General features: G+C 41.3%; 1 protein-coding gene and 1 long non-coding RNA gene across 8 annotated transcripts in view; one reads left to right on the top strand and one right to left on the bottom strand.

Moving 5' to 3' along the window:
• Positions 1-130: 130 nt before the first annotated feature.
• LOC114012055 (uncharacterized) lies at positions 131-27,940 on the bottom strand. Of its 4 annotated transcripts, none has more exons than XR_008748339.1 (3): positions 27,615-27,940; positions 26,286-26,411; positions 131-1,652 (listed from the first exon to the last, which is right to left on the bottom strand). It is a non-coding gene; the product is annotated as an uncharacterized LOC114012055 (long non-coding RNA). The 4 variants fall into 4 exon arrangements; XR_008748340.1 differs by having other exon boundaries at positions 131-1,640; positions 27,615-27,936; XR_008748341.1 differs by having other exon boundaries at positions 27,770-27,936.
• The window catches only part of AGPS (alkylglycerone phosphate synthase), an 82,958-nt gene continuing 56,498 nt past the window's right edge, over positions 1,516-27,975 (top strand). The window contains exons 1-3 of one of the 4 annotated variants that reach the window (XM_027786199.2): positions 1,516-1,626; positions 7,923-8,114; positions 9,499-9,680. In XM_027786199.2, the coding sequence (XP_027642000.1) occupies positions 9,673-9,680 (8 nt within the window). In that variant the 5' untranslated portion in view covers positions 1,516-1,626; positions 7,923-8,114; positions 9,499-9,672. Of the gene's footprint in view, positions 1,627-3,046; positions 3,430-5,282; positions 5,384-7,922; positions 8,115-9,498; positions 9,681-27,975 lie in introns of those variants that run through there. The other 3 variants (XM_027786201.2, XM_027786202.2, XM_055811661.1) reach the window with 3 other exon arrangements.

The raw sequence follows: 27,975 nt of genomic DNA, 5'->3' as shown, positions 1-27,975 counted from the left end.
ACTTTTGCAATATATTTATTTTCATTTTTTAGACAACCTGAAATACCTGGACACACAGGCTTGTGTGATAGCTGATAGCTGCTTTTTGTATAGGAACATTTTGAAGAAAATTTTTTCAAGTAGCATTGCATCTTTCTAATCCTGGAGTTTATTTGGGATATAGTTAACATCTCCATATAGTATACATAGAGGAATATAGGCCCACATGTAGTGCTTTGGTCTCCGCTTGTAAATACAAATTTTTGGCCAAGCACAGAAAAATCTAAATGCTTTTCTATTTGCTGTATCCCTGTTAGTATACGTCATTTACCTTGTCAAATTTACATAAAGAGTATACATACATTAACACCCACTGTTGTAATATTACAGTTTATATGCAAATGAGATAGATATAATTTCCAGGGAATTTTAAGTAGCTGAAGTAGTATATTCAAGAACAGCCCACGATGGTACTTTATGTAAGAGTAACAAAGAGTATAGAGAGCTTCTTATGTCACCTGCAATTTTAAATTTTATTGGTTTGCTATTTTTATATTAGACATCTCATTATTCCTGTTCTCACATTAAACTTTTTGTCAATTGTAATGTTTAGAGAAACATTCATTTTATTATTGGAATTTATGCTAAAATATTTTCATGCTCTTTTTAAAATTATAGGAAAACTGAAAGATCTGGCCATGTTTTCAGATAATGGACTATTAACATTTTGATGACGTTCCAATGTATCTGCATAACATTTTACATTATTTTATATTAGAATAATTATGAAGATAGAAACTTCATAGTGCCACCTACTGCTGAAAACAGACATTTTAAAAATATTGCTAGTTTGGGTACCTTCAAATAATGGGCAATGGAGGAAAATATCTGTTGGAATAAAATCTTTCAAACCTCTGAAAAATGTTGGAGACAAGTCTTGACTTGCCAAGTGAATTCCAGTCACAATGAATTTCTGAACTTTGAACCAGTGTCTATTTTGACTGAGATGGTAATGAGAAGTGACTCTGAGGATCTGGGATTTTGACTAGAAGTTTTTTCAATGTTATGTTTTTAATAAGAACTTTAATTTTAAAGCTTTTCCCTGTTATGTCACTAGAAAAACACTGATGAAATGATTCTGTGAAACAAAACTCACTTTTCACTCAGTGATAAGGAGACATGTATTTTATAGAAAGCTCTGCACGAGGTGTAAACCAAGGACCCTGGAATCAGCTTCACATGTGGCACAGACTCTGCTCCGTTCTTACATCAGCAAGTCATAAGATGGATCCCTGCTTGGTTGTTGGCATAAGATGGTATGTTCTCAGCCACAGTGGTTGGAATTCATCTTCCCCAACCCTCAGCAGCTAAAAGTTAGGTGAGGTTAACATACAGTCTGAAGTACAGCAGCTGGTTCTTTCTTCACTTCACGGAGAAGACCCTGTCTCTGGTGCTAGTGAAATAGAAACCATATGCCTACAACCTTTTCCCACATCCCAGATACTAAATATGGATTATGAACTCATTTCCAGGAACCATGGAAATACAAGAAGAGGCAGGACTTTGTACATGAGTATGAATTCTTCCTGAGGAGAGTTCAACTTCAGATTTGGCTCCAAGGAATCAGGAATGGTTTGACTTCTGCTGGTACGTGTCTCATCCTGTAGAATAAACTGACATTGAAATGCTTTGAATGCGTGATTGTCAGAGTTTCTGTCTCGTTATGCCTTGATGACTTAACCTTATAAATTAATTTGCTTTCAAGTTGAACAATTCTTGAGAACAATGCATTTAAAATAGACAAAAGAGCTTGTAAGGACAACTTAGCCACTTTGTGGCAGTATTTTAGAAGCTTTTGGAGGCACTTTGCACAATCCCCCTTTTCATTCACAGAGATGAAGGACTGCTGTCATGACAGTATCACTCTGCAGCCCTTCATTTTGCAATAGCAGCCTAATCTACTCAACAGATAACAATTTTCAGAAGAGCTTTTTGTACTGTACAGATGCTTATGTACAGGCAATTCTGGGTGCACATTTTACCAACGTTAAAAATGAAGAATTCACCTCCTATTAAGTTAGTTTGATAAAAGAACAAGATAAAGAACATTTCTTAGTTGTTGAGCTTATTGTGTCTGTCATGCAGTGAAAATTCATGCTGACTTTTTGGTCAATAAATGTTTTTAAAAAAATTATTTACTGAACTAGATTTGCCTGGGATAGAGTTAATTTTCTTCAAGTAGTTAGTATAGTGCTATGTATTGGATTTGCAATGAAAACTTTTAACGACAGAGGGATGTTTTAACTATCGCTGCGCAGTGCTTGCACAGTGTCAAGGCCTTCTCTGTTTCTCAGGCTGCCCTGCCAGCAAGCAGGCTTGGAGGGGCACTAGAAGTTGGGAGAGGACACAGCTGGGACAGCTGAGCCCAAGTGACCAAAGGGATGTTCCATACCATATGGCATCATGCTCAGTATATAAAACTGGGGAAGAAGAAGAAAGGGGGGGGCTTTCAGAGTTAAGGTGTTTCTCTTCCCAAGTAACCATTACGTGTAATGGAGCCCTGCTTCCCTGGTGCTGGCTGAACACCTGCTGATGGGAAGTAGTGCATGAATTCCTTGCTTTGCTTTGCTTGCATGTGCAGCTTTTGTCATTATCTCAACCCACAGGTTTTCTCACTTTTACCCTTCTGATTCTCTTCCCCACCCACTGGGGAAAAGTGAGCACGTGCCTGCGTGGGGCTTAGCTGCCCACTGGGGATAAACCACAATAGTCCTTTTTGGTGCCCAACATGGGGCTCAAAGGGTTCGAGGTAATGACAGAGTTGATTGGAGCTTGCTAGACTGAATTTATAGCTGTTATAGCTGTTTAGCTATCAATTGGCAAGGTCCTGTGCTTGCCATGGGGCTTACTTGCCTTGGTGTATGTTAGACTCTAGTGTTCGTTAGCGGCTACTTTTTGCTCTTGCTGTTTGCTGTAGGGCTTATCATCTTACCCAGCTACGCCTGGGAGCATTTTGATAACAGCAATGGCACATGCCTGGGCTGGCTGATGGCCAGGGTATCGCTGCTGTTCTTGTGCTACTGTGCTGGACTGGCTGGAGCTCCAGTGTCAATCAGTCGAAAGAACTTGACCTGCGGGCAAGTCCATGCCGGAGCAGGACATTCCCAAGTGTCTGTGGCTGTGGATAAGTCCATGTCAGAGCAGAAGGGTCTGTGGCTGCGGATATGCCCACACCACAGCAGGTATGCCCGTGAAAGGATTGCAGCCCAAAGCTAAGTGCACTGGAGAAGGCACACCTTGAAGTATCTGTGGCCATGGATAAGTCCACAACACAGCCGAAGGAACTGCGGCCCACGGATAAGGCTGCACTGGAGGAGGTACACCTCCAAACAACTGTGGCTGTGGCCAGGCCACATCAAGTATTACCCCTGAAGAGACTGTGGCCCATGAGTAAGTCCGTGGTGGAGCAGGTCCACCTCTAAGGGACTGAGGTCTGTGGATAAGTCCGTGCTAATGCAGAAGCAAGGGGAGGAGTACACTGTGGTGTCCAAAGCGACCAGAGGCGGAGATTTTAATGCATATACCTTTAAATTGTTGTAACCTATGATTCAAGTTGCATGTTATAGGATTACAATAGCAGGAACCACTACCAGTGGAGGACAAGGTTTACAATACCACACCACCTCTCCTGTCCTGAGTGACCACCGTAACAGATAGAACCCAAGGCATGGACTAATGAACACAATGGACATTTCGCGGACATTTTACAGAGCTGGTCCATAGACTTAGGGGATGATACCTGTGTATATATATCAAAGGATGGGAAGGGGGAAAGGGACTAATGAGGATCTATTGGACAGTGTGGGACCTAATGACGTAAATGGTATGGAATAAGGTGTGGAGATTGTAATGGTTTTGGCTGGGATAGAGTTAGTTTTCTTCATAATAGCTTGTATGGTTATATGTCTTGGATTTGGTTATATGTCTTGGAACAAATGTTCGTGATTCCCAGTATGATACAGGGGACACCTGCACCATGACAGAGGAGGAAGGATAAGCACTCTCAGCATTGGCTAAGTAATAATTTTGCTCATAGATGCACGAGTTACAAGTCACACATTACGAGTTAATGAATTGCAAGTTACGAATTAAGGGAACTTGTGAGTTAGAAACCTTGTGATTTAAGTGATGAATTAATGAATTCACATGCTAGACTAGCCTGTACAAAGGGGATTGAACCCTTGTTTGTTGTGTTTGTTTTCTTTCCTAATGAGCTCATAAAATAAAGTTTAATTTTCTGAGTACATTGTCCTGTAAATTTGAGAGATCCAAACAGACCGTCACACAGAGTGAGTAGTTTGTGGCCGTCTTCCCTATTACTTGTCCAAATACTTTAAAAACTGCTTCTTTCCAGTAGAGCAAACAGGTAGTGACTAGAGGCGCTCCTCTGAAAGGAGCAGGGGAAATCCTTCACAGTGTTCAAGTTCTGTGTTGGTTGACTACCCCACATTCTTGTTTCCCTTTAAGGGCATTGCCAAAGACCTCTGATGCTGGCTCCTCTTCCCAGGGCAGTTATAATCCATCCGGTCCTTCCTTCTTGTCTCACTCTCTATGGACTATGGACTTTCAGCGTTAATGTGTGTCAGCCTAAATAATTAAAAGCAATGCACACTGTGTCCCAGAAAACTAGAAATGTTGAAAAGGTGCTTCTTCCTTCTCAAAGAAAGGCAGGAAAATGAATAAGCTATTTGGTGATACCATGTACAACAGAATAGCATCATAAAAACGAAATTATTTAAAGTAATATTCAAATCGTGCAGTCATCATTGATTTAGTTTCCAATTATACAGAGGTAATTGTATTAATGAACTGCCTCATTCAGTGTGGTGAGAAAACAATTGAAAGTTTTAATGTCCTGGCATCTGCAGATAATGAATGATCTGATCTGTGCTCCTAACTCAACTAGAATCCTAATGCTTGTTTTGCCCAGGGCATAATACAATTTCACTGTGTCTGATGAAAGACACTTCTATGACCTTCTGGAGCCAAGACAATTCTGAAATAGTTCTAGAACAGAATAATCATTCTAGAATTAAATATTGAAATAAGCTAAAATAGATGAAGAAACTTACTCCAGAATTAATGTTCCTATATATATAGCAATTTACAATCCAAGTTAAATTCCGTGAATAGAAACAGTTGCAACCTGCACTGCACTGAATATACTGGGAATAGTTTTATAAGACTTAGTTTTGTGACTTTAGCTGCTGACGCCAGACTAACTATAAATAAACATATTACAGAGTCCAAAGTGCATCATGTGCTTTGGAGTCAGAAACCCATGCCTGATATGCTGTTGAACTCCCAACTGTCCTGCAAATGTTGGAATACATTTATGCCATAGGTAAGCTGGCCCAGCCTCTGCCTGTCTATCCTTCCCTTTAAATTCTCAAGTGTTCCCAGAAGCTCAGAGAACCTAGAAGTTTCTCAGATGCATACTATAATTGTTCATGGATTTTTTTTGTTGCCCCTTCCACACCCAAAAAAATGCAGGAAGTGTGAAAGCAAGAACAATACTGAGGTTTCTTTGACTTTCATTTTCTGACGCAAGAGGGAACACACACATCGGGTGGAGTATCTGTCCTATCAAAGTATTTTAGTATCCTGACAGTAACTATACAATTAGAATTAATAACTCAAATAGCGTTTAATTTATGATAAGTTCATAATATTTTCTAGGAAATGCGTTCCTTATCCTCTAACTCATCATTCTGTACATCCTCTGCTGTAACAAAAGTGTTCGCTAAATAAGGAAATGCCAAGTTATTTCCTGTTCTCAAAGAGAATGGGAGAAGCTGGCTGCTTTATTACCACTTTTTCTTGCCTTTTCTCTTTTTTAGAGATTTTCCTCCTGACAGTCACATGACAGGAATACAGTATATTGTTTACTCCTTCAGCCTCTTGTCATGCCCCATATATTCTGCTAACCCAGCAAGCAGTCCTTACTTACCATGTTTAAAATCTAAGCAACCTGCTGACTCTGTTCATACTGTTCTGCCAGTTGCACAGGGTGCTCTGCTTCTCCTCCACAGGGCTGTTATGCAGGCACACTGTTAGCTATCAGTAACCATCAGTGCTGAGCCTGTCCTGATGTATCTGGTGGGGTGCTAACTTCCAGATGTGCTCAGGGTTGTGAAGACAAGGCATAGGCAGGAGGGCAGATGCCAGCGCTGCATAGGAACGCTCATGCAGCCTCTGCTAGCTGGGCGGCAGAGGTAATACCTTGAACAAGTTGCACAAACTAGCTTCCAGTGTCGATGTGTCCTCTCTGCCTTAGCATTAAGGCAACAGTCAGAAATGCAGAAACCCCGGAGTCACAATATGTCTGTTGATATTTTTCCTGGTTCTTCTATTTTTTCTTTGTAGCTTAACTTGCATCTCTTTCTCCTCTCCTGAATACGTCATTATGTACATTGTATTACCACCCATCAGCCTCACTCCTCATCTCCATTAGTGTGCTATAGGGAGAGGGTAACACGTAGGCCCAGGGATGGATGAAGACTGTGTTTGAACAGGAAGCAATATCAAGCAATCAGTGTGATTTTCAGCGCTACACTGGACAGTATGCCTACTTTTTATTTAATTAAGTGGTAGAAACAGGGAGGTTTGTCTCTGAAAGTGAGTTTCTGAGGAAACAAAAAGTAAGCTTGATTCTCAGAATATAAATGCAACCCTCATGTTTATGCACTCTTTTGGGATCTGCTACTAATTTGGTGGCTGCTCAGCAGCAGTAGCTAACAAAGCAGTGTTGGGATCTCTGGCAGCCTATGATCTGCTGACCCTTTTTTTTCCTACTTTGTATTTCTAAGTACTGTCTTCCAGAAGAATCGTCCCTTATGGGTTCCCCTTAATCACCCTTAAAGGTTTGAACAAGTTAAACATATACATGTATTTCCAAACAAATCTGGTCTCTAGCCATTGATTGTTTTTCTGGATTTTTTCAGAACTCTTTCTTATTTATATTTTGATTTTTGATAAAGCTGTGTATAGAACTGAGTATTTTAGGCCAAATTCACAAAGAAAATGACTTAACCTGGTGCTGTTACAGCTTTTCATGTGGAGTCCAAAATTACATTGCTCTTTTGCCTTGCCATATTCCCTGCATACTTGCATCTAGTTGCCTGGGCAGAAGAAGGAGGGTTTACCATCATTCTCTTTTCCAGTTCATGCTTTTCAGACTATTTCTTCCACTGGAAAATTATTGGGATTATTTTTACACTGTTTATCAATTTGCCTCATTCTAGATCAAAACTACTACTTTTTGAGCGTACCATTTTTTACACCCCATCTGTAATTCGCTCTTCATTAGTATTGGCAGCTTTTTGCGATGTACAACCGTAAATGTCAGCAGCATGCTGAAGTTTATTTTCCTCATGAAAATATTAACAAAAAAATCAGCCCTCACACCCACATCCATCATACCCCAAACATCTCACAGTTCAATGTATAGTATGTCTTTGTAACACTGTATTGAGGCTCCCAGTATATACTGGGGTTGCCAGCGTACTGTAAGCTGCCTTGTTTGAGAGGGAGAAGCCTATATGGGAGCTGGAGCAGCAGTTTGGAGGCAGCTGGCAGGAGGAGGCAGCTGGGCTGTAAGCAGCCTGAGAGCTTCCCAGGGAAATAGCTTGCTGCTGGCAGGGTGTCAGCAGCAGCAGCAGGAGGACATAAGGAGGCAGGAGACAACAAAACTGAGTATGTGGCTGGCAGAAGACTGGTGTCAAATGGTCTCAACAAAGCCCACCCCACCTGATCTATATAACCCTCATTTGAGATTCAGCTGCAGGGCTGATAACTTTGCCACTGTTAAGAGTTAATTGTGCTTAGGGCTGTTGCACTATTTGTTCTGAGAAAGACATAAAGCAATTGCATTACTTCTGCAGGCCCTGTGTGTTGCATGAGGACAGCCTGGTACTAGAGCTTGCAAGGCCTCCTGCCTCTGACCCCTCCAGCACTTGGAACCAAGCTGGGGGAGCCCCAGCTGGGATGGGCATCCTCGCTTGCCATCAGGGGACATGTGCTCCACAACCAACTCACAGCTTTCCTAGCAAAGCCAGCTTGAATTCATTTTTCAAGTAAGATTTTTATAGAATATGATTTGAAACCTTAAAAAAACCCTCTACTACATTACATCTTCTGCCTTCTCTTCAGCCATTCCTTTTATAAATCAGTCCGAAGAGATCACTCAAGTTCGCACAGCAAGATTTTTTTAGTAAGACCATACCATGTGTTGATTGTGGCTCTAGAACCTTCTAGACACTGGGAAATTGCTGTGCACTGTTCTTAGTATAATGCATGAGGAACCAAAGTGATGTTTAAGACAGACTTATGCCAGGTACCACGCTTTTTTCTTGTGAAAACTGGTTAATATTAATGTTTGGTTAATAAATGTTCCTCAGTTTCCCACATCCATTGTGATAATTTATGCTGTAATTACAGTAACTGTGTCACATGAATTCCAGAAACTATAGCAGAATGCAGCTAGTATCCCGTGGCCCCTGCAGCAAATGTAAATGATTCCCTGCATTCACTTACAGTTTCTGAACACTTATGTCTTGCTTAGGCAAGCTGACAATAAACACCAGACAGAAAAAGCAGGCCTGGAGTAGCACATGTGCTATAATTTGTGATGTTCAGGAGCTCTGCGAGCCTTTTTATGTTATTATCCAAACTTAACAAAAATGAGAACTTTTCAGAATATGATTTTTACTGCAGTTCATGCATGCAATTTTTTTCTCTGCTAATACAGACAGTAAGTTGGCTATATTAGTTGGCTAGCTTTTCAACAGGCTAAATTCCTGGGACTCTGCCTGACTTCCTTGGAAAATTTGAAGCTGTTTTTAAGGAGGTTCTGTGAGAAAATACAGCACAGTGAATTTTACTAACTTTGGCCAGCTTATAAGGAAAAGGCTTGCAGCTACCCTCAGGCATGAACTTAATTACATGAAAAGTAAGAAATACAAAATAAATCATATGCTTTAATTCTAAATTACATTATTTGATGTAATAAGAACTTCCATACCAGATCAAATCTAAATTAGTTGTCTGCCAATAGTAATTCCCAGATGTCTCTGAGGAAATTGCCCTATTCTTCAACCTCCTTTCCCCCCTCCACAAGTATAATGGATAATTATGTAACCAGCTGACTATAGGGGAAGTTATTTTCTAACCTCAGGCTGGTGGCTGATTTATGCCCCGAACTGTGAACATTTATATCCATTATGAATTTTTATCAGGTCCAATCTAATTCCCCACACAAATGTATGAATATGTATGTATAACCTTTTACTGAATCCTGTTAAGCACTTGCCCTCAATGATACCATTGGCCAGCATGTTTTGCAGGCGTATTACTTTTGCCAATTTTAAATATATCACCTTTTATTTTCATTATTACAATCAGTGTTTACTTGGGAAATGTATCGGTGATAGCAATAACCCCCAATATCCTTTTCCTCAGTTGCTTCCTGCCCTGAACATCTCCGAAGCCCCAGCTGGAGCCAGGGTGCCTGTGCTGGACCAGAAGGTAGCAATCTCCAGCCTGCTGACATTTCCCACTCCATCCGCTCATAGACCAGACCTTGCCTTATGCCCTATGGGTTGATTAAAGGCAGAGGGATGATGCTTGCTGTCAATGAAAAAGTTAAGTGTCTCTAGGACTGCTATCATTCTGCTGTACCATGACTTCCTGAATTTGCAAGTGTCATTACAATCTGATGTCAAGAAAAGGGTTTATTTTGGGGAGAAGTTACTGGTTTGGACTATGGGGAAGAAATTAATTTTGATTTGTGTTGGGTCAGGTCAATGAGGTGTTTTTGTGAAATACTGGGAAGGGAGGGCTTAATCTTGGGGTGGGCTATTACAGCTACATTTTATTGTGGGAGGAGGGCAGATTACCTTTGATTATGGGGAAATTGGTTATACCTGGTTAAAGAAGGTTGGATTAGGAATGATTCTGAATAGAAAAGTAAGAACTACTTTACCTAAAGAAGGAATTACACTGTATGTTTATGTGGGTTGACGACTGTCATTAAAAAGTGCTTGGGTTTTGACTAGAAGCAAAAGATGGGACAGACTGTAGGGAAGGCCATGCAGAAGAAGCAAGAAAAGACAATGTTTTCCTTTCCCCTCTCAAAGCTGGACACTGGTTGTTTCTGGATTCACAGAGATTTGAAAGGTAGGCAGTTCCCTGGGTTGCCAAAAGGAAGTGTCACCCTTGCAAATCAAACCTTGATTAGCTTCATTAGCACCCCTAATAAAAAGAAGGTCATGATACCAACTTCAATAGTTTATCTATGAAAAATCTTGAGTCTGTGAATCCTTATAACACACTCTCAATGAGGAAACATTATCGGGCTGAAAAAGTCCATTTACAGAGAACAGAGATATACGCAAAGCCAACAGAGACATGTGGAGTGGTTAAAACAGACAGCAGAAGTCAAGTGGCAATGACTGCAGAGAACATCGGTGATCAGGGCTCGTGTAGGGAGTCTGTGGACTTTGCCACAACGTTTCAGTTTTGGTGTAAGTTCTTTAATTTGGGAGTGCTGAGACATGGTCTCTTGTTGGTTCACTTAATTATATAATGAACAGCTGTGAAGTTTTTATTTGGATTAAAATTTCCCTGGAACTGAAGGTAATTTAGATCTGAGGTTTTGGCTTTGGTCCCTTCCCAGCTTGTACTCAATATAAATTACTGCCCTAGAACCATGACATGTTCAATTTATCCTCCATTTTAGATGGCTGAAAAGTGCATGTATAATTCTGTGCATGCCACACTTTCTGTAACCTACTGTGACAAATAGACCAAATGACTGAAACTGCTAGGTAAGACACTTTATTTTAGTCATGAACCCACACCCAGCCTTAGTTTAAATACCAGGCAAAAATGACATTTGAATTATTTGATTTGAATCAATGCCAAATTCAATCTTATGCAAACTCAGAGAGAGAAAAAAGTCTTGGACTAGACCCAGTGATTTATGTGTGGGAACATAAGGCAATAACAAGCAGCAATCGATTCAATTGTAATGACAGGAGTGAACCACCATGAAAAATCTGACAACTTTTCATTGGAGCTACTGTGACTGAGATTGGGAACAGGGCAGCATTTTTACACATGGGTAATGACTACAAGAAAAGTAGACTTGGGGACCAACATTCCCAGTTCCACCTTCTATCAAAAATGTTGGTTAAGCTCTGTATGCCATGCTCCACTCACACTGCTGTGAGGTTCTCCAGTGCTCAGTACAATGGAGGATGACAAATATACCCATATTCTGGAGAGAAAAACAGAAATATCACACCTGTCTGAGAGAAGAATATGTATTTTCATGTTCTAATTCCAAATAACTATGTTAATTTAGGATATATTAACAGCCAGAAATTACAAACTTTGGTGTTGAGTTTTGACCTTCTGGCTCAGTCTGACTTGCCCATTAGTGCCATGAGTTCAGGTGCAGGGAGGCAACGTCACCTGAATATTCCCCAGGGAGAAAGCAGGACTGCCTAGAATTTTGTCAGTGTTACACATCCCACAGGGATAATTTTTCCAGGATTATTTTATACTCTGCAATATTACTGTTTTCCTTAGAGCTTTTTTTACTATGTAGCAAGCCTTTCTGTTAAGGCTGTGGTTGCATAAACAAATGCTATGAGTTCAGCTCAGAAAGGCAGCCAAGACAATGTTTTAGCTACACCTGCTCAGTCCAGTACTCAACCCAATGCAAGAAAAGCATGGCCTATAAAGTTTGTTACTGCAGTTCTCTTTGCCCACTGGTACCCAGAGGGACTCTGAGCTTTCTCTAAAGTCATGCACAGAAAGGTCTGACTCCTTGTAGCTCTTGAAGCAGTTTTATCCCCAGTCAGAAACCTATCCTCTAATTCAATGCCTCTTAGTGGATTTTTTTTCTCTGAATTGTCATGCCAGTTGTCTGCTTTGTTGTTTTTTTCATAGAAAGGCACCTGTTCAATTTTAGATACTGTTCAGCACGTTCCACTTCAGTAGTCTGCACTACTCCTCTGAGAGCCCCGAGCTTTTCACATATTTCAGGCTGCCAGCTCTCTTATGTGCTTTTCCCCAGCAGCCAATTTTGCTCTGAAGCTCTTAGGACTGAGCCAACTTCCATTCCTTCATAAAGGGATACCCTCTTGTTATTGCAATTGAGGAGTTCCATAAGAGGCTTTTAATGTCTCCAAAGTGTTGTTATGTACAATAAAATCTTGAGTTAAGCTTTACCTAACACTTGTTCATGCAATATTCATTTATTGGCAAGTTGCATTAGTTTCTGCTGTTGACAAATACTTTTAGGTTTATTTCTAATACTACAAGTACACAATCAGATTATCAGAGGACTGAATATGGTATTATACGCTCTATTTGAGTAGCAGGGGCAACTTGAAACCTGAAATCACTACAATGTACACTGCCATCTTGTGTTCTGAAGTTCTCAATAATATAAAAATGCACAAGATACAAAGAGCTTTTCACAAAATAGGAGTTGGCTATATAAGTGGAATATGCAAGGTTATCAAAAGATGTTTACTGTCATTTCCTTTTCTTTCTTGTAAAATGTTAAATAGTCCTTAAAATAGCAAGTCCTACTGGTAACTCTGAATTCATCTGTTCTAAGGACTGATTCCTTTTAATTAGTGATTTGTGAGTAAGCCAGTAAAAAAACAAGATTACAGAGAAAATTTTGCTATAGCCAAGCTATTCTCTTTTTTCAGCAATAAGGTCCAATATGGACTCTAAGGAATAGCTCAGTGGCAAGGCATCCTCTGAGCTGGTGTGGTGTCGCCAGGGAAGTTGTATGCCAAATGCTTCTCTTCTGTAAAAAGGGGTTATGATAGAAAAAAGGGAAGACTTGTCTTTTCAGCTGGAACATTCCCTTTGGAACAACTGTAGTCCCAACATAACCAGATCGCCCCTGAGGCTGTTGAGTATGCACCAAAGTACTGGTCACTTGGTTGAAAAAGGACCTAAAGTGAAATTTACTTACAAATTGACGAAAGCAAATCTAACATCTCTACCCTGTGGTATTCATTCAAAACTGGATTCAAAACACAAAACCAATGACACATCTTCATGAATTAAATAAGCCCTGCATGCTCTTCCTCTAAAAATGATCAGTCCTTCATAATGTGCTAACCAAAGCAGGGGGGTTGTACATGCATACTTCCAATTGCTTTCACTGTATAACAGTATTTATCTCTGCCTTTTTATTATGTTTTTATTAGTTCCAGCTTCTTTCTTTAGTTGTTTACTATTGCAAACACGTAGGAGCACTCTTAAACAAAGCTTTGAACAATGGCTCTATAAAACCCAAAGGATTTATTCCATGCAGCTGCTGTTGCCTGAAACAAGCATAAGCAAGATAGGGAAAAGAGTGCCAAAAATCAAATACTAAGCTTAGAGACACCTGAGGCAGGGCAGGAAGTATTAAAAGCATATCAAGGTAACAGATGCCAAGCTAGAAGGGCGGAACAGAAGAGAACATTAGCAGGGGAGAGGCATGCACTTGGCCTTACTTGTTCAGAAGTTCCCCACAGGTTGGTTGCTTTCCATGTCAGAAACCTTTCAATCCACCTGTTTGGCATTTCTTAGCCCATTTGCACATACCTTTGTAAGTGCAAATTTTGTATTATTTGCCACCTCTGAAAGGCAAACATTTGTGGTGCCCATTATTGACTGGTGCAGGCAGTGCTTCTGTCTCCTGAGGTTACTTTTTATGGCTTACATGCGTAATGTACCACAGCAGAGTTTAAACAACCTCCCTCTCTTATGAAATGAGCAGTTAGAATGATTCAAAAGAGCTTTTCCTCCTGTAACAATACTTTTATAATACTTTACTGCTTATTAAACTTGTCTTCAAAAGGCAACATGTATGTTGTGGTCTGGTCACATAACCTCCTGTTTCAGTAAGAGGCAAACATTAAAATTGTTTGCACATAACATTGCAGTCAGTGTTTAAATAATGCAGAAAGCTTATTGAAAAGGACGTCATTTCAAAACCTGGAATGCTTTGCTAAAATTGTTAATGCTATTTTATTTACTTTCTCTGCCTGTAAGATTCCTGCCAGTTTTCTTAGTTTTCTAGCACAGTCATACTTACTTAATTTATATCCTTTGCTGTGTTGCTGTCTGAGAGATTTTCAGACAGAAAAAGCTAATTGGCTACATATGAGGAATAATAAAACAGTAATTCAAAATGTGCTAGAAATTATATCAAATAAAGCAGGAAACTGTTTTATGTAATCTCTGTACCACAGTAATCTCTGATGGTGGGTACATACCTCCCTGGCAACTGAATAGTGCTGGCTGCAACAGTTACAGGAAAAGCAGAAGAGGGAAAGCTACTGCCAACAGCGCAGGTCTGGGAGGAGAACTGACATCTACTGTGTCCTCAGGTCCTGGAGATGTGGGTTGGCAAAGCCTGTGACTGGTCAGTCTAAGCCTCTTAAGCCCCCCATGCTCCAGCTTTTGAGTGTCTGCCAATGGCTGCCATATTGTGTTAGACTGCATAATATCCTAGCAATGGATGAAAGTTTGTTGTTTCCATTCCTAGTTTGTTTTCCATTAGCTAGTTCATTTTGTCATTGGGAGACCTTTACTGATGCTAGAAGATGCCTGTCCATTGGTCTTCCCACGCTAGTAACTACCTACTGTCTAAAAGCTAACAGTGGGAGACAAAACATCAGGGATCTTTCTAAGCACGAGTTGAACCTGTCCCCTCCAGATGAGTAACTGAACGATACAGTACCATGTCCAAGCCCCTGGGTTAATCCTGAATGTGAACTTTTGAGAAAATACTACCTCAAGTTTAGACTTGCACATTCCCATCTAGGAAGCCCCCCTGACTACCTAAAGTCACAGGCATTAGGCAGAACTGCAACCACCTGGTGGGTGCAGCTGGATCCAGCTAAACCTGCAGCGCTCTTGGAAACAGCAATGAACTTTCAGAGAAAAAACAAGAGGAATGGCAGATAGACTTTCACTAAAGAAAACTTCATATTGTCTCCTGTAATTAAGCTTAATATTTTTAAGCTTTCCCAGGGATGCAAACGCCTACTATTTCTGTTAGTGCAGCCTTTCGCATTCGCATGGTAGAAGTAAACAACCACACATCCCTGGAGTACATGCTACACTTCCCAGAGGCCTTGCATGTATTTTACTACTCAAGGAGAGTTGTCTGAAGAAAAGGGAGATCCACCACAGAGCACAAAATAATCAGGCCTTCAGTTTAAAGTTATGGTAGGTTTTTTGTTTATGTTTTAAGAAAGTTGCCTTTCCTTTAAAGTGTCCATCTGTGGGGCTATACAAGTTAGAGAGAAAACCTCTGCTTAGGTTTATTTCCTGTTACCAAGAGCAGTTGGCCATCTGCTGGGTAAAAGGAAAGCTGTGCTTTGGAAACCAAGGTCACAAATAGTACTCCCCCGTCCTTTGCCAATGACACGATTAAGCTGTGTCTGATCAGAAAATGTCTTGTTAACCCACCCTGCTCAGCTTATCAGATGTCCTTAGATCAGAATTTAGTATTGCACAATTCTAAATGGTTTTCACATAGAGATGCCATCTATGTAAGATTCTTGCTGTCCCCAGATTTGGTAGGACAAATGAAAAGTCACCAGATTTTGGGGTACAGCTTCAGCTTCTGTGTTCCAGCACAAGGCAGGATTGTCTGCCCTACGTGGAGACTCCAGGACCCACTGCCTCTCTGTCTAGCTTGTGCTGGGACTACCTGCAGGGATTTGCAGGGCTGAGGACACTGTATCAAAAGCTTGCCGCAGAGGCACTGATTCTGATCAGCTTGTCACAGTTCAGCACTTCAGAAGTCTGGGAGATGCTTGTGCACCGGGGCTGCTGACTCTGGAGTCTTACTCCAGCATTTAGTACATTTTAGAACCCTGGTGGCAAGAGGTAAGAGGGAGTGAAAAATGAAGGGTTGACGGGAAAAAAAAAACCAACCAATTGGAAAGCTTTTATGTTAAATCCAGTGAAAACATAACTGAAATCTCAAGCAAGATTGACAGGGCATAAGGATCAAGTCTGCCTGTTTTAACACAGCCAACAATGCTGTGCAAGTCAAATAAGATCTACAGAAGGCAGGAACACTTGGCAATTCTCAGACACATGGTACCAGGCAAAGAAATCTAAGGCAAATTATTTTTCCTTTTTAATTTTTTAATGGTATTGAGAAACTGATTAGAAGCTAAAATAAAATATATTTAGACATTAAAACACAAGTGTTTAGAAAATGCTTTGCTGATAAACAAATTCATGCTTCAGTTTACTAGAAAATAATTGTTTAAAAGCTTTCTGTAGAGGGAATGTGCTATGTCTCTGCATTCCTGCTCCAAGAGCAGAGCATTCTCCACTGAAGGTGCAAAAGCAGTGCTTTCTGCTCTGAGAGTTGGAGAGTTTGAATGATGTACTGAGCAGTAAATGAGGAATTTAAACATCTTATTGGAGGAAAAAGACAAACATGATCTGTAGCCATTTAAGGAAAAATTCAAACACAGAAGAAAAAACTCAAATTATGGACTGAAGAACAGGCATTTCAGCTCTGTCTTGCTTTTCTGTGTACCAGGAGTCTACCCTCTCCATTCCAGCTGAAATTTGTTATTTAAATATGGGTAAGGCAGTTTTAATGCCGTTGGCCCAAGCTGCTTTGTACCAGGGTAAGTACAACTACTGTCACAGCAAGACAATCGTCCTGATAAATGGCCCAATTTTCTAACTCTCCCTCTGCTGAATTTATTATCACAGTTTTATTCTTCCTTCAGTCACAAGGTTGTACTATTATCCTTAACTGCCCTCTTAAAACTAATCCATACATTGGCCAGGAGGGAGTGCTCTAGCAGGGGAGCCAACGCTATTATCCTAGGGTCTTGCTGTTCCAGCAAGCTTGGGAATGATTGCCCTGAGGTTTCTCACCAAGCTGCTTTCAGTTCACAAGAGCTTGAGGAATCACTCAGTACTTCTTTTTATGCCTAGTCATTAGGTATATTTACAGTAGTACTTTCTCCCTCAAAGTTTGGCACTGCTTTCTTTGCCCCCACTTTGTTTTACAACTGTTCCTTTGCCCCTACACTTCCAGTGCTGCCGTGCTGAGGAGCCGTGAACACAAGGACAGTTTGTTTTTTTACTTCTCAACACACAAAGAATCTTGTGTTAAAGAGAAAATAAATTCTGTTTTTCTCTCATTTGAAAATGCCTACCTTCTTCAGCAATATCATTGCATGTAATGGAGCAGTAAGCTGGTCCCCTATCAAACAAAGAAAGCAGTAGAGATTAATTATCTTACAAATATTTTGGAGAATCAAGCCGTTCACCCATTTGTGCTGCTCCATTTCCCATGTTTTCAGCTGAAAGAGCAGGCTGCTGTCTAAATTGATGGCATCCTTTTCAGCTGAGACCAGCTTAATCTATTTTGTGTTCTTCAAAAAAGGAGCTGCCTTTGTTATCCCTTGTATGCACCACATTTCTCTATTGAAACAAAGCACTGGTGAACAGCATTGGCTTGACAGTGCCTGAGACTGGAGCCCTCAGGTCTGGCAAGGCAGCAGCAGTAGGAGCATTTAAGGTGTCCTGCTGGTGTAAATTCCACACGACCAGCTGAAGCAATCTTTAATTTTATATACTTAACTAAAGTTCTATAATACGATAATCAAATATGCAGATGACTTCAAATCACATCATCATCGGAAACAAAATTTTAAAAATTAAAATCAACAAATAACTAGTAATTCCAAAAGTGAAAGGGAGATAGACTACCAGGCTGCCCGCTAGTGACTCTCACGATTCAGTCTGCTGTAGCAGTGCTTGCTTACTTATAGGTAATGATGCTTTTTAATGGGTCCTACCCATGACTGTCCACTCTACCCTTCTCCAGGAGGCTCTCGCTCTTATCACAGACAGTTTAGCTGCCTGTGCAGCAGCTGCTGAACTGCTCCGGTTTATAGTGTTCCACATTCAGATAAATTGCCACTCATTCCTCTTAATATACTGTGCTGTAATCTGCAAAATCCTGAAAATCATCCCTTTTTACTAGCACCTCTGATGTTAAAACTGTATTTTAAAAACTGCAACGGATTTGCATCTGAGCAGAAATGTTGCTTTTACTCATACAAATACTCTGTTCAGCTGTCTTTAACTCCCTTGCCTAAATTATAGTTGAATCAACATTTGTTTCACAGAATGACAGAATTGGCTACATTTGTTCAAACTTCCTTCATTAACTAATTGATCTCATTATTATTACTTCGGCCTGTCTCCTCCTCCAGGTTTTTGTTTCTCAGATGAGGCAAAACTGAAGAGCTTAGATCCAGGTCCAAGAAAAGGAGAATGAAAATGAGGTGTGGGAGCTGCATGCTTCTGCCCCAAACAAAAAGCAAACAAATGGTATAGTACTGGCATAATGATAATTTATCTGAATATAAACCAAGAAATCACTCCCTTTCTGCTGTGGTTAGCCATGAGTGCAACACCACATGGTGGATGGTGCTCACCAGCCTGTGGTTAAGTTCCCTCTTCACAGCTCTGTGCCTCTGGTTTCTCTTTTGCTGACTACAGTTCCTCCTTGCCATTACTCCCTCGAGGAACTGCCGAGGTACGAAAGAAACATGGTACAAGGGCACAGACTATCTTGAGTTCATGGCATTGGCAGTCTCCCACTGAAGCTTTCTGTGGCACCAACACATAAAAAGCCATTCAGTTTGCCTCTGTATCTTGCCATGTAATTGCCTAGGGGGCTTGATTCCCTCTTGGCACAGCACATGAAGAGACCATTAAGCGCCTAATACCACAACCTGTTTCTGTCTACACTGCCTGACTTCTCTAATCTATTCTCATCATCTTTACATGTATTCTTGAATGTCTTCCTAAACTTGTGATCCTGAATTGTGTCTCTAAAAGTGAAGGCGAATTGTATTGGTCCCTTGTATGTATGTAGTACACACAGAGAAAGCACCTTCAATTTGTCAGAAGGCACCTCTGATTTGGCAACGCAGAGGAAAGCTGGGCCAAACTGGAAGGAATAATATAGCATTACAGGAAACTTTGGGGCAGCAGACTAAATAGGAAGTGAGTATCACTGAGGGCTGAACAAAGATACAAGTACAGTGGATTGGGAGAACAGGGGCTGTTTGGGGAAGAGTGCATGTAGCTTAGTGTATTAACTGCAATTTTGCTGCAGGATATCAGGACACAGCTTAACTCACACCCTTAGCAGACCTTAATGGCAGGGACAGTATTCACTCTTAGCTGTGTGTTCAAAGACTATGGATCTGAATTATAAAAGGATTATGGGCACCTGCATTTGTCAGAACAAATGCAGAGGCTTCAGAGTAGTTGTATTCCATCTACCATTTTCACAAAGCACCTATCATGTACTGGGAAGTTCAGATGTTGAATAAAATTCTCTCTTATTAGTTATAAAATCTTAACTTTCCTTTAACTTACCTTTACAGGACAATTGTAATATTGTGGGGGAGTTAATTATGGGGTAATATAGGATCATATGAGGATAATATAAGTATTATTGAGACAGAGTTAACAGTTTTAATCTAAGCTGTAGATGTTTCATTCTGCTTTGACATCCAAGTTCCCTCAAGATCATAGAATCAAACACTTCAGTGAAACACAACTCACATTTAAAGAGCGTCTTGCTCATTTTAAAGAGTCACATGATTATTTGTCAGCTTCCATTTGGGAACAGTTTTTGCATGGTCTATGCAAACACTCTGCCTGTTCCAAATACAGTGTTTATGCAATTACATTGCTTAATTGTGTGTCTGATGTTGCATACCTTGGTATTCCCTAGAGGATACTCAGGTAATTGTCTTAAAATGTAATAGACACTAGAAGAAATTGTTCCTTCTCATTAAACTCTGAGGAAGGATTTGCAACAGCTGATTTGTTTGTTAAACTGCCTTGCTATCTGACCTAGGAAAGGATTTTTTTGAGTTAGCCACAGTTAAGCGTTACAGCTTTAACTGAAATACGTCAAACATTTCTGCTAAGTTATCTGACAAGTGTCCATTTTCCAGCTGTAAAGAATTCTGTAATAAGATTCAGTCAAGAACTGCACAAATACGCTAGGCTTTTCATCAGCACCTTTTACTTATTTTAATTAAGTAAAAATCCAATAGACTTAAACTGCGTTCAGGCACAATCATCCCTCTCTTTACCCTTGTATTTCTCCTCCTAAGATGCTATGTCTCACCCAGAAGTTGTAAAGCTCTTGTCATACCTACAATCTTCTCAAAAGGATACACAGGGACTGAGTTTCTAATTAAAACCCAAACAACATTCTCTTCCACAATACAGTTTATATGGTATATACCCCTCAGGAGTACAAAAATGGTTGTTAGATAACCAATAATATGTCAAGGGGCATAAGCAAGAGAAATAGAGAATTAAGCAAATGCCATTATTAGGTCATTTCTTCTTCCTCCTCTAAATTCTGATAAATTGTAACAGATTGAGAAAATTTTAATGCAAGAATTTAAGTGCATCAAACTACATACTTAGAATGGATTATTTAACAAAATGCTATAATACAATCTAGCTTCCAGTATCTCCCTGGAGGATTAGACGTACATAATGATCCTAACAGTATCCTGAGTTGATCTCACCCTCCGTATGCATTAGAGCACAAGGGACAGGAGAGTGCCAGGATATAGGATTATCAGGAAAAATTGTTGAACCTGATTAGTGTTTACTACATCCAGCTTCTCCTGCCTCAATTCCCCATGGAACACTTCTCTACTGTCGGCTGGCTATTAAAGCAATATATTTTGGGAAAATATAGAAGGGTATCTTTCCTGTCCAGACATACATAACCATCCAAATGAGGACAGTATCATAATTATATGAATTAAATGTCTCAAAAGTAAACTACCAACTATTCAGCAGAAATTCATAAACTGGGTGAGAAAGACAAAGCTCCTTTTCCAAAGGGGATTTTCAGAGTTGCAACACTTCCTGCCAGAGTCTTCCACAGAAGGGCATAAAGCTGGAATGAAAAAATGAGGTTCTGAAAGTAAATAAAGAGAACAGAGAATAGTTATGAGGTGAAGTCACCAAGACAAAATGCAGGTGTACAGGAGCTGCAACAGCCAGGAAAGTGTAGAGGCAAATAGCCTCTACACAACTCCCTTGTCAGGCTGGGCAGTTACATTTCACCTTAATTGACAGCTCTCTTAAAAAAGGGGAAGGAGAGAAGACCTTGGGGCAGTAAAAAAGTGTGCACACACTTGAGCTCCTTTGGGATACACACCTCGAAAGCTGACTGTCAAATTATGCTTGCTTTCACCAACAAAGCAGCAGGAAGCCATATGTGGTAACTATGGTTTTACTGAATTGCCTCAATAAATAAATATGAAAGCTTTTTCTCTTGATGGGCTTTTGACATACATTGCAGAAGAGTTGAAACTGGACAGGGCTGTAGATCTCTACGCAGAGTTTTCTAGGAAGCTTGCCTTTCTTCCCTTCAGTTATTCAGATGCAGCAGGACTGCCGTTACAGTAGAAAGAATCATGGAATCATAGAACAGTTTGGGTTGGAAGGGGCCTTAAAGATCACCTAGTTCCAACCTCCCTGCCATAGGCAGGGACACCTTCCACTTGACCAACGTGCTCAAAGTCCCTTCCAACCTGGCCTTGAACGCTTCCAGGGATACGGCATACACAACTTCTCTGGGCAACCTGTCCCACTGTCTTGCCACCCTCACAGTAGAGAATTTCTTCCTATATCTAATTTAAATGTACCCTCTTTCAGTTTAAAGCCATTACTCCTTGTCCTATCACTCCATGCCCGTGTAGAAGGCCTCTCTCCAGCTTTCTTCTAGTTCTCCTTGAGGTACTGGAAGGCTGCAGTAAGGTCTCCCAAGAGCTATCTCGTCTCCAGGCTGAACACCACCAACTCTCTTGGCCTGTCTTCATAGGAGAGGGGCTGCAGCACTCTGATCATTTCCATGGCCCTACTGTCCTTCTTATGTTGGGGGCTCCAGAGCTGAATGCAGTACTCCAGGTGGGGTGTAATCAGAGCAGAGTAGAGGGGGAGAATCACCTCCCTCAACCTGCTGGCCATGCTTCTTTTGATGCAGCTCAGGATTCAGCTGGCTTTCTGGGCTGCAAGTGCACGTTGCCCAGTCATGTTGAGCTTATCCACCAACACCCCCAAGTCCTTCTCCTCAGGGCTGCTCTCACTCCATTCTCTGCCCAGCCTGTATTTGTGCTTGGGATTGGCCCTACCCATGTGCAGCATCTTGTATTTGGCCTTGTTGAACTTCATGGGGTTTGCACAGGCCCACCTCTCAAGCCTGTCAAGGTCCCTCTGGATGGCACCGCTTCCCTCCAGTGTGATTGCCACAGCACACAGCTTGGTGTCATTGGCAAAATTGCTGAGGGTGCACTCAATCCCAGCGTCCATGTTGCCGACAAAGGATTAAACAGTGCTGGTCCCAATACTGACCCCTCAGGAACACCACTTGTCACTGGTCTCCACTTGGACATGGAGCCATTGACCAGAAGTCTTTGAGTGCAACCATCCAGCCAATTCCTTATCCACTGAGCGATCCACCCATCAAATCCACGTCTCTCCAGTTTAGAGGCAAGGATGTTGTGAAGGACACTGTCAAGTGCTTTCTACAAGTCCAGGTAGATCATGTCAATTGCTCTTCCCCCATCCACCAATGCTATAATCCTGTCATAGAAGGCCACCAAATTTGTCACGCATAATTTTCCCTTAGTGAAGCCATGTTGGCTGTCACCAATCACCTCCTTATTTCCTGTGTGCCTTAGCACAGTTTCCAGGAGTATCTGTCCATGATCTTGCTGGACACAGAGGTGAGACTGACTGGCCTGTTGTTTGGGTCTTTCTGTTTTCCGTTTTTAAAAATGAGGTTTACTTTTTCCCTTTTCCAGTCAGTGGGAACTTCACTGGACTGGCATGACTTCTCAAATATGATGGATAGTGGCTTAGCCACTTCATCTGCCAGCTCCCTGGATGGGGCCCATGGATGCATCTCAGCAATCCCACAGACTTATGCATCTTCTGGTTCTTTAGATTGTCTCAAGCTTGATCTTCCTATAGTGGTCGGTTCTTCATTCTCCCAGTCCCTGCCTTTGACTTCTGTGACTTGGGTGGTGTGGCTGGAGCACTTGCCAGTGAAGACTGAGGCAAAAGAGTTGTTGAGTACCTCAGCCTTCTCTATGTCTTGGGTAACCAGGTCTCCTGTTTCCTTCCGGAGAGGGCCCATGTTTTCCCTAGTCTCCCTTTTATCACTGATGTACCTTGATGAAGGTGAAATGAACTGACTGGGAATCTGCGAAGCATGCACATTGATAAACATATCTGCCACTATTGCTACCAGCGACAGAGTTTAACTGGTTTTACTACCAGAAGTAGTCGGAAGAAACAAATAGAAATGCATCACTCAGTTTGCAAAGGCCAGACTTGAACTGATCGATGCACAGCTCATCCATGCATACAACTAGCAATTTAGCAAGTATTTTCCTTTCATGCAAAATGTGATATATAGAAAAGTCATATCTGGAGTTATTACTGGTACATAGATAATAATAATAATGTATTACTAATAACTCTGGCTTGGGAGACCAGTGGAAGGCTTAAAGAAGTCACAGCAGTTTCACAGAAGTGTCGATATGCATTTTAAAATATATTATGGACAAGGGTTTAGCACCTGCTTCCCAGTGATCAGCTCTTGTTCAGATACAGACTTACTTCTAAGCTCTAGCATTACTAAGCTGTTCAGATCATCCTGTTGACTGAAAGCTGAAATAGCTGATTATCTTTGATACTTTCTCTCTTTACCAGGAGAGAGTTGACCATGTACAAAAACATTTGTATTTTTTACATGTTTAAAGAGAGAACATGCTGCCCACTAATCCTTTCCATATAAACAATGTCAGCTTCTAGCTGGAGATCACTAGATCCAAGGTTTCACTCATGACCCATGCTATGCAGGCTTTTATGACCTTTTCCCTAATTTCAGTTCCTCCTACCCTTGTGTAACCTTTCCAAATCCAGGCTGATCCTGGCCAATGGCTTGAGGCCCTGCAGGCCTCTCCCTAGCTGTAAGCTCCAAGCCCTGGGCTCTTCTCGTTCTGTGGCACTGGACCTGCAAGCTGAGCCTTATATTGCAGTAAACTGGCAGTGGATGGATGGATGTGGTGCCTTTCCCTCAGGGTTTCTGATGACTCTCTGAAAATGGCACAAAGACTAAATAAGTCTTAGATAAATAGGCTCCTTTCAGGAAAACTTCTCGGCCTGTTCAAATATCAACAAAACTCCTCCCAGAGCATGAATTACTTGGTGTTGAATGACATGTTCATAATGGGTGTAAGCCTTTTTTTTTTTTTTTTTTTTCCCCTCTGATGAAAAAAATGACTAATCCAGAGGTGATATCAAGGGCTTATGCCCTTTTCCTCCGTTTATTGCCTCATCAGCTTCTTGTGAGCCCATGATTCAGCTCTGGATGTCCCACACCCATCCTGTACCTAGGGTGGCCAAAACCCCACCTCTTCTGTAGGTGGTGGCTTTTTATACAGCAGTACAGAGCAAAAAGGTGTCCTAATATATTACCGTCAATCACATCTAAATAGTAGTTGCACTGCAGAAAGCAAGAACATCTAAATCACACCTTATTTAAGTAGGTGTTTCCTTCTGTTTTTACCCTGCAAGTAGTGCCATGAAATGAAGACTCCTGAAAAAAAGTTTCTAATTCCTCATCTTTCTATAACACAAAGGATTCTTTACTTTCGTTTTCTCATTGGCTACTATTATGATAATGTTCTTCTGTTGCCCCCAGAAGCAGTGAGGTTAATTAAGAATTATCTCACAACTCAAAGCTGTGCTGCTTTAAAAGTGAAAAATAAGTAAAAAGTCCCACAACCTTTCCCTGCTATTTAGTCAGTAAAGGAACAGCACAGGCAGGTACTACAGCACTGGCAATTCCTGCTATTTTCAGCTGGGACCAGGAACTTTCTTAGGTTTCAGTAAAGCTTTTTCGAAATTTGTCAAAATTCTTTTTACAGTTTAAGTTGCATATAGTAGTCTACCTTCTCTTCTGGATGTGTGTACAGTTGCTATTTCAGCAGCTTGTAAGCTGCTGGAGCTTGTGGGGCTGGATGTGTTTTCCATCAGTTTTCCATGTTACCTACATTTCAGGGGCTCTCATGTTACATTAGGTGATTTTCAAGAACCTGTTGAAGAACTTCACTCAAGGCAAGAAAATTTATTGGAAAAGTCCTTTGTTTTCACAGCTTGTGTATGGCCTAGCTATACCTTTGCTCTGTGTAAGACAAGGGCTCTCACTGGTTTCCAAACCATACCACCATGCCTCTGCCACCCCCAGTTAAATCTCCAGCCTCACACATGCTTGCAAATTAATTGGGAACTTTTCTGAGAATTAAGTTCTGAGGTGGTGAGAAATACTGCTTATTGGATACTAGTTGAATTCAATTTTTTTACTGGGAACCTCTATGATTAGGACTAAACAAATGAGCAATAGGCTCATTATTATTCTTTACAAGTGTCTGTGATACAAAGAAACATTCTAGGCAAATCTGAAGCCTACTACAATGAATCTAGTATCTCTCTGCAAGTGTTCAGCAATGTGGAAAGATTTAGATAACTGTGACTTAAAGTCCCTGCAGCTATATCCAGAACTTCTGTAAACAATGTGAATGGAAACTCAGTCAAGAGACCGGTGTTTGTTCCCTACAGACTGCCTCCACAGCAGCAGACAGTTAAATGTGGGTATGCATGAGTTCATCCAGAAACTAGTATACAAATTATTCACAGGGGGGAAATTTAACTCCATAACCAAACTATCAAACTGCTGGAACAGCTGTTTATGTTGCAGTAATACCAGAAACCTAACCTAAAGCTGAGACCCCACTGCAACTAGTGCAATTCCTGCCCCAGGAAAATTACAGACTATTTTCTAGTCAAAGTACACAAAGGGTATAAAATAAATTAACAACACTGAGAATAAAAGCAAAACAAATAGTAATAATACCTGGGTGGCTTTTATGTACTGCTTTTCATTGGTAGGTCTTATAGGGGTTGATCCTATATCGACACACAGTTCTTAGTCTATTTACCTTCAAATCAGTCTCTCTAGGGAGATACTGTTATTCCTGGTTTATATATGGGAGCTATGACTCAAAGAGGCACCAATATTGCATGTGAAGTAGGGAACTGAACCAGAGTCTTACCGCTTGTGCACTACATACTGCTCCCTGGAGAACTTTTGGCTAGATGCTGCTCCCTGGAGAACTTTCTGCTAGTTGCTTAGCTAATGGAAAGGAATCATGTTGAAGTATCATGGGAGAAATTGGTCCCTGAAAGAGATTCAAAAGAGGGGAAAGTAAAAGTTTTATGAATTTCATGTGATTTTATTTCATATACATCACAAGCATGGATAGAAGTATATAAGGCAGGAATGAACAAATAAAGCAACAATGACAGGCAAAATGTCATTACAAATGTATTAGTATTCACATAGATATTACTGGCTCAAGACTTCCAAAAAACTGGTCAGTGCCATCCAACTGCAAAAGCCAATCATGAAAGTAGGTCTTGTGTGACAACTGAGTAGGCTTCAACAGTGTGAGGTATTTCAAGTCACAGGAAAAAAGTTGGAATTAACCTGAACAGGTCATCTAGCCCATCACTTTTTCCTGAGCAGAACTGCTTGTAATGGTATCATCTCTGATAGACGTATGATGTCTGTTCTTAATACTGTCTAATGAAGGTGACTTCGTTCTCTACTGAGGCAGATGACAACAGTTTTTCATTTTCACTGCCATTAGAAAGTGGTCTAATGGTAATTCTGAAGTTCTGTCTTTCAGTTTGAGATGATTACTTCTCACCAATATAGTCAGGACGTGAAGGGCAGGTTGATTGCTCCCTTTTTCACTTCATAGCAGTCTTTTACATATTTGAAGACTGACAACCTATCTTCCCTAGTCTTCTTTAAGGGAGTCAGTTTGTTCAGCCTTTTTTTGTTCTCGGATGAAAAAATCCCTCTTCTCATCTGTTCTACTTTAAAATCTTTCCAGTTTCCACATCTTTTCTGAGTGGAAATTCAAAGCTGACCAAAGCGCTCCAGTGCATGAAGGTAAATTCCTAGTAGCGGACAGCACCTGGGGCTGGTGTCACATCTGTATCTCCTCTTAAATCCCAGCTCTTCTTCCTCTGCAAAGTGGTGCTACAGGGTGAATTCCAGCTGTTCTCACAGGGCACAGCTGCCTCAGCTACAGAAGGGGATGTATTCCCACCAGTCAGCGTTCATTTCGTGGTGTGGGTTTACTGGGGGGCGCAGATCATCAGAGGCCTCTGTATGGGGGAAGAACTGCCAGAGGCACTTGGCTCTGCAGCTCTCCACTCACCAGGTACTTGCGTTCCTGTCAACAATACTGTAACTCCTGTAGGATTATCTGTCACCTCACCAACCTATTTCTTAAGTAACCCACCTATGTTATTGACGTTAATTAGCATTTCATCATTAACTTAGGCAATCCTCATCTTTAACGAACACGTACCTCTGTGTTCTCTCAAGGCTGCTTATAGAGATCTACAGGGGCTATAATTATAGCACAAGAGGTGAGAAACCGCCAATAAAGCCTCCTTTCTCTCATGTTTCGCCACGTAAGCCCCGAGCTGCCTGGGCTGGCGGCTGCTGTGGCGGGCTGCGCACCTGCTCACGGACACAGGCCTCGCCTTCGAAGGCCTTTCCCTGAGGCAGAGAAAACCGCGCGGGGTCGGGCCACAGCCCCGGGCAGGCCGCCCTGCCCCGGCTGCGCTCCTGGCCCAGCTCCCGGCGGATCGGGCCGGGGCGGCCTGACGGGGCCGCCGGCAGCACCGCTGCCGCGGGGCGGGGCGGGGCGGGGCGGGGCGGGCGGC

Source organism: Falco peregrinus, chromosome 8 (genome assembly GCF_023634155.1).
Source record: "Falco peregrinus isolate bFalPer1 chromosome 8, bFalPer1.pri, whole genome shotgun sequence".
Classification (NCBI taxonomy): domain Eukaryota; kingdom Metazoa; phylum Chordata; class Aves; order Falconiformes; family Falconidae; genus Falco; species Falco peregrinus.
Note: the sequence above shows the minus strand (reverse complement) of the source record. Positions and strands in the feature narration are given on the sequence as shown.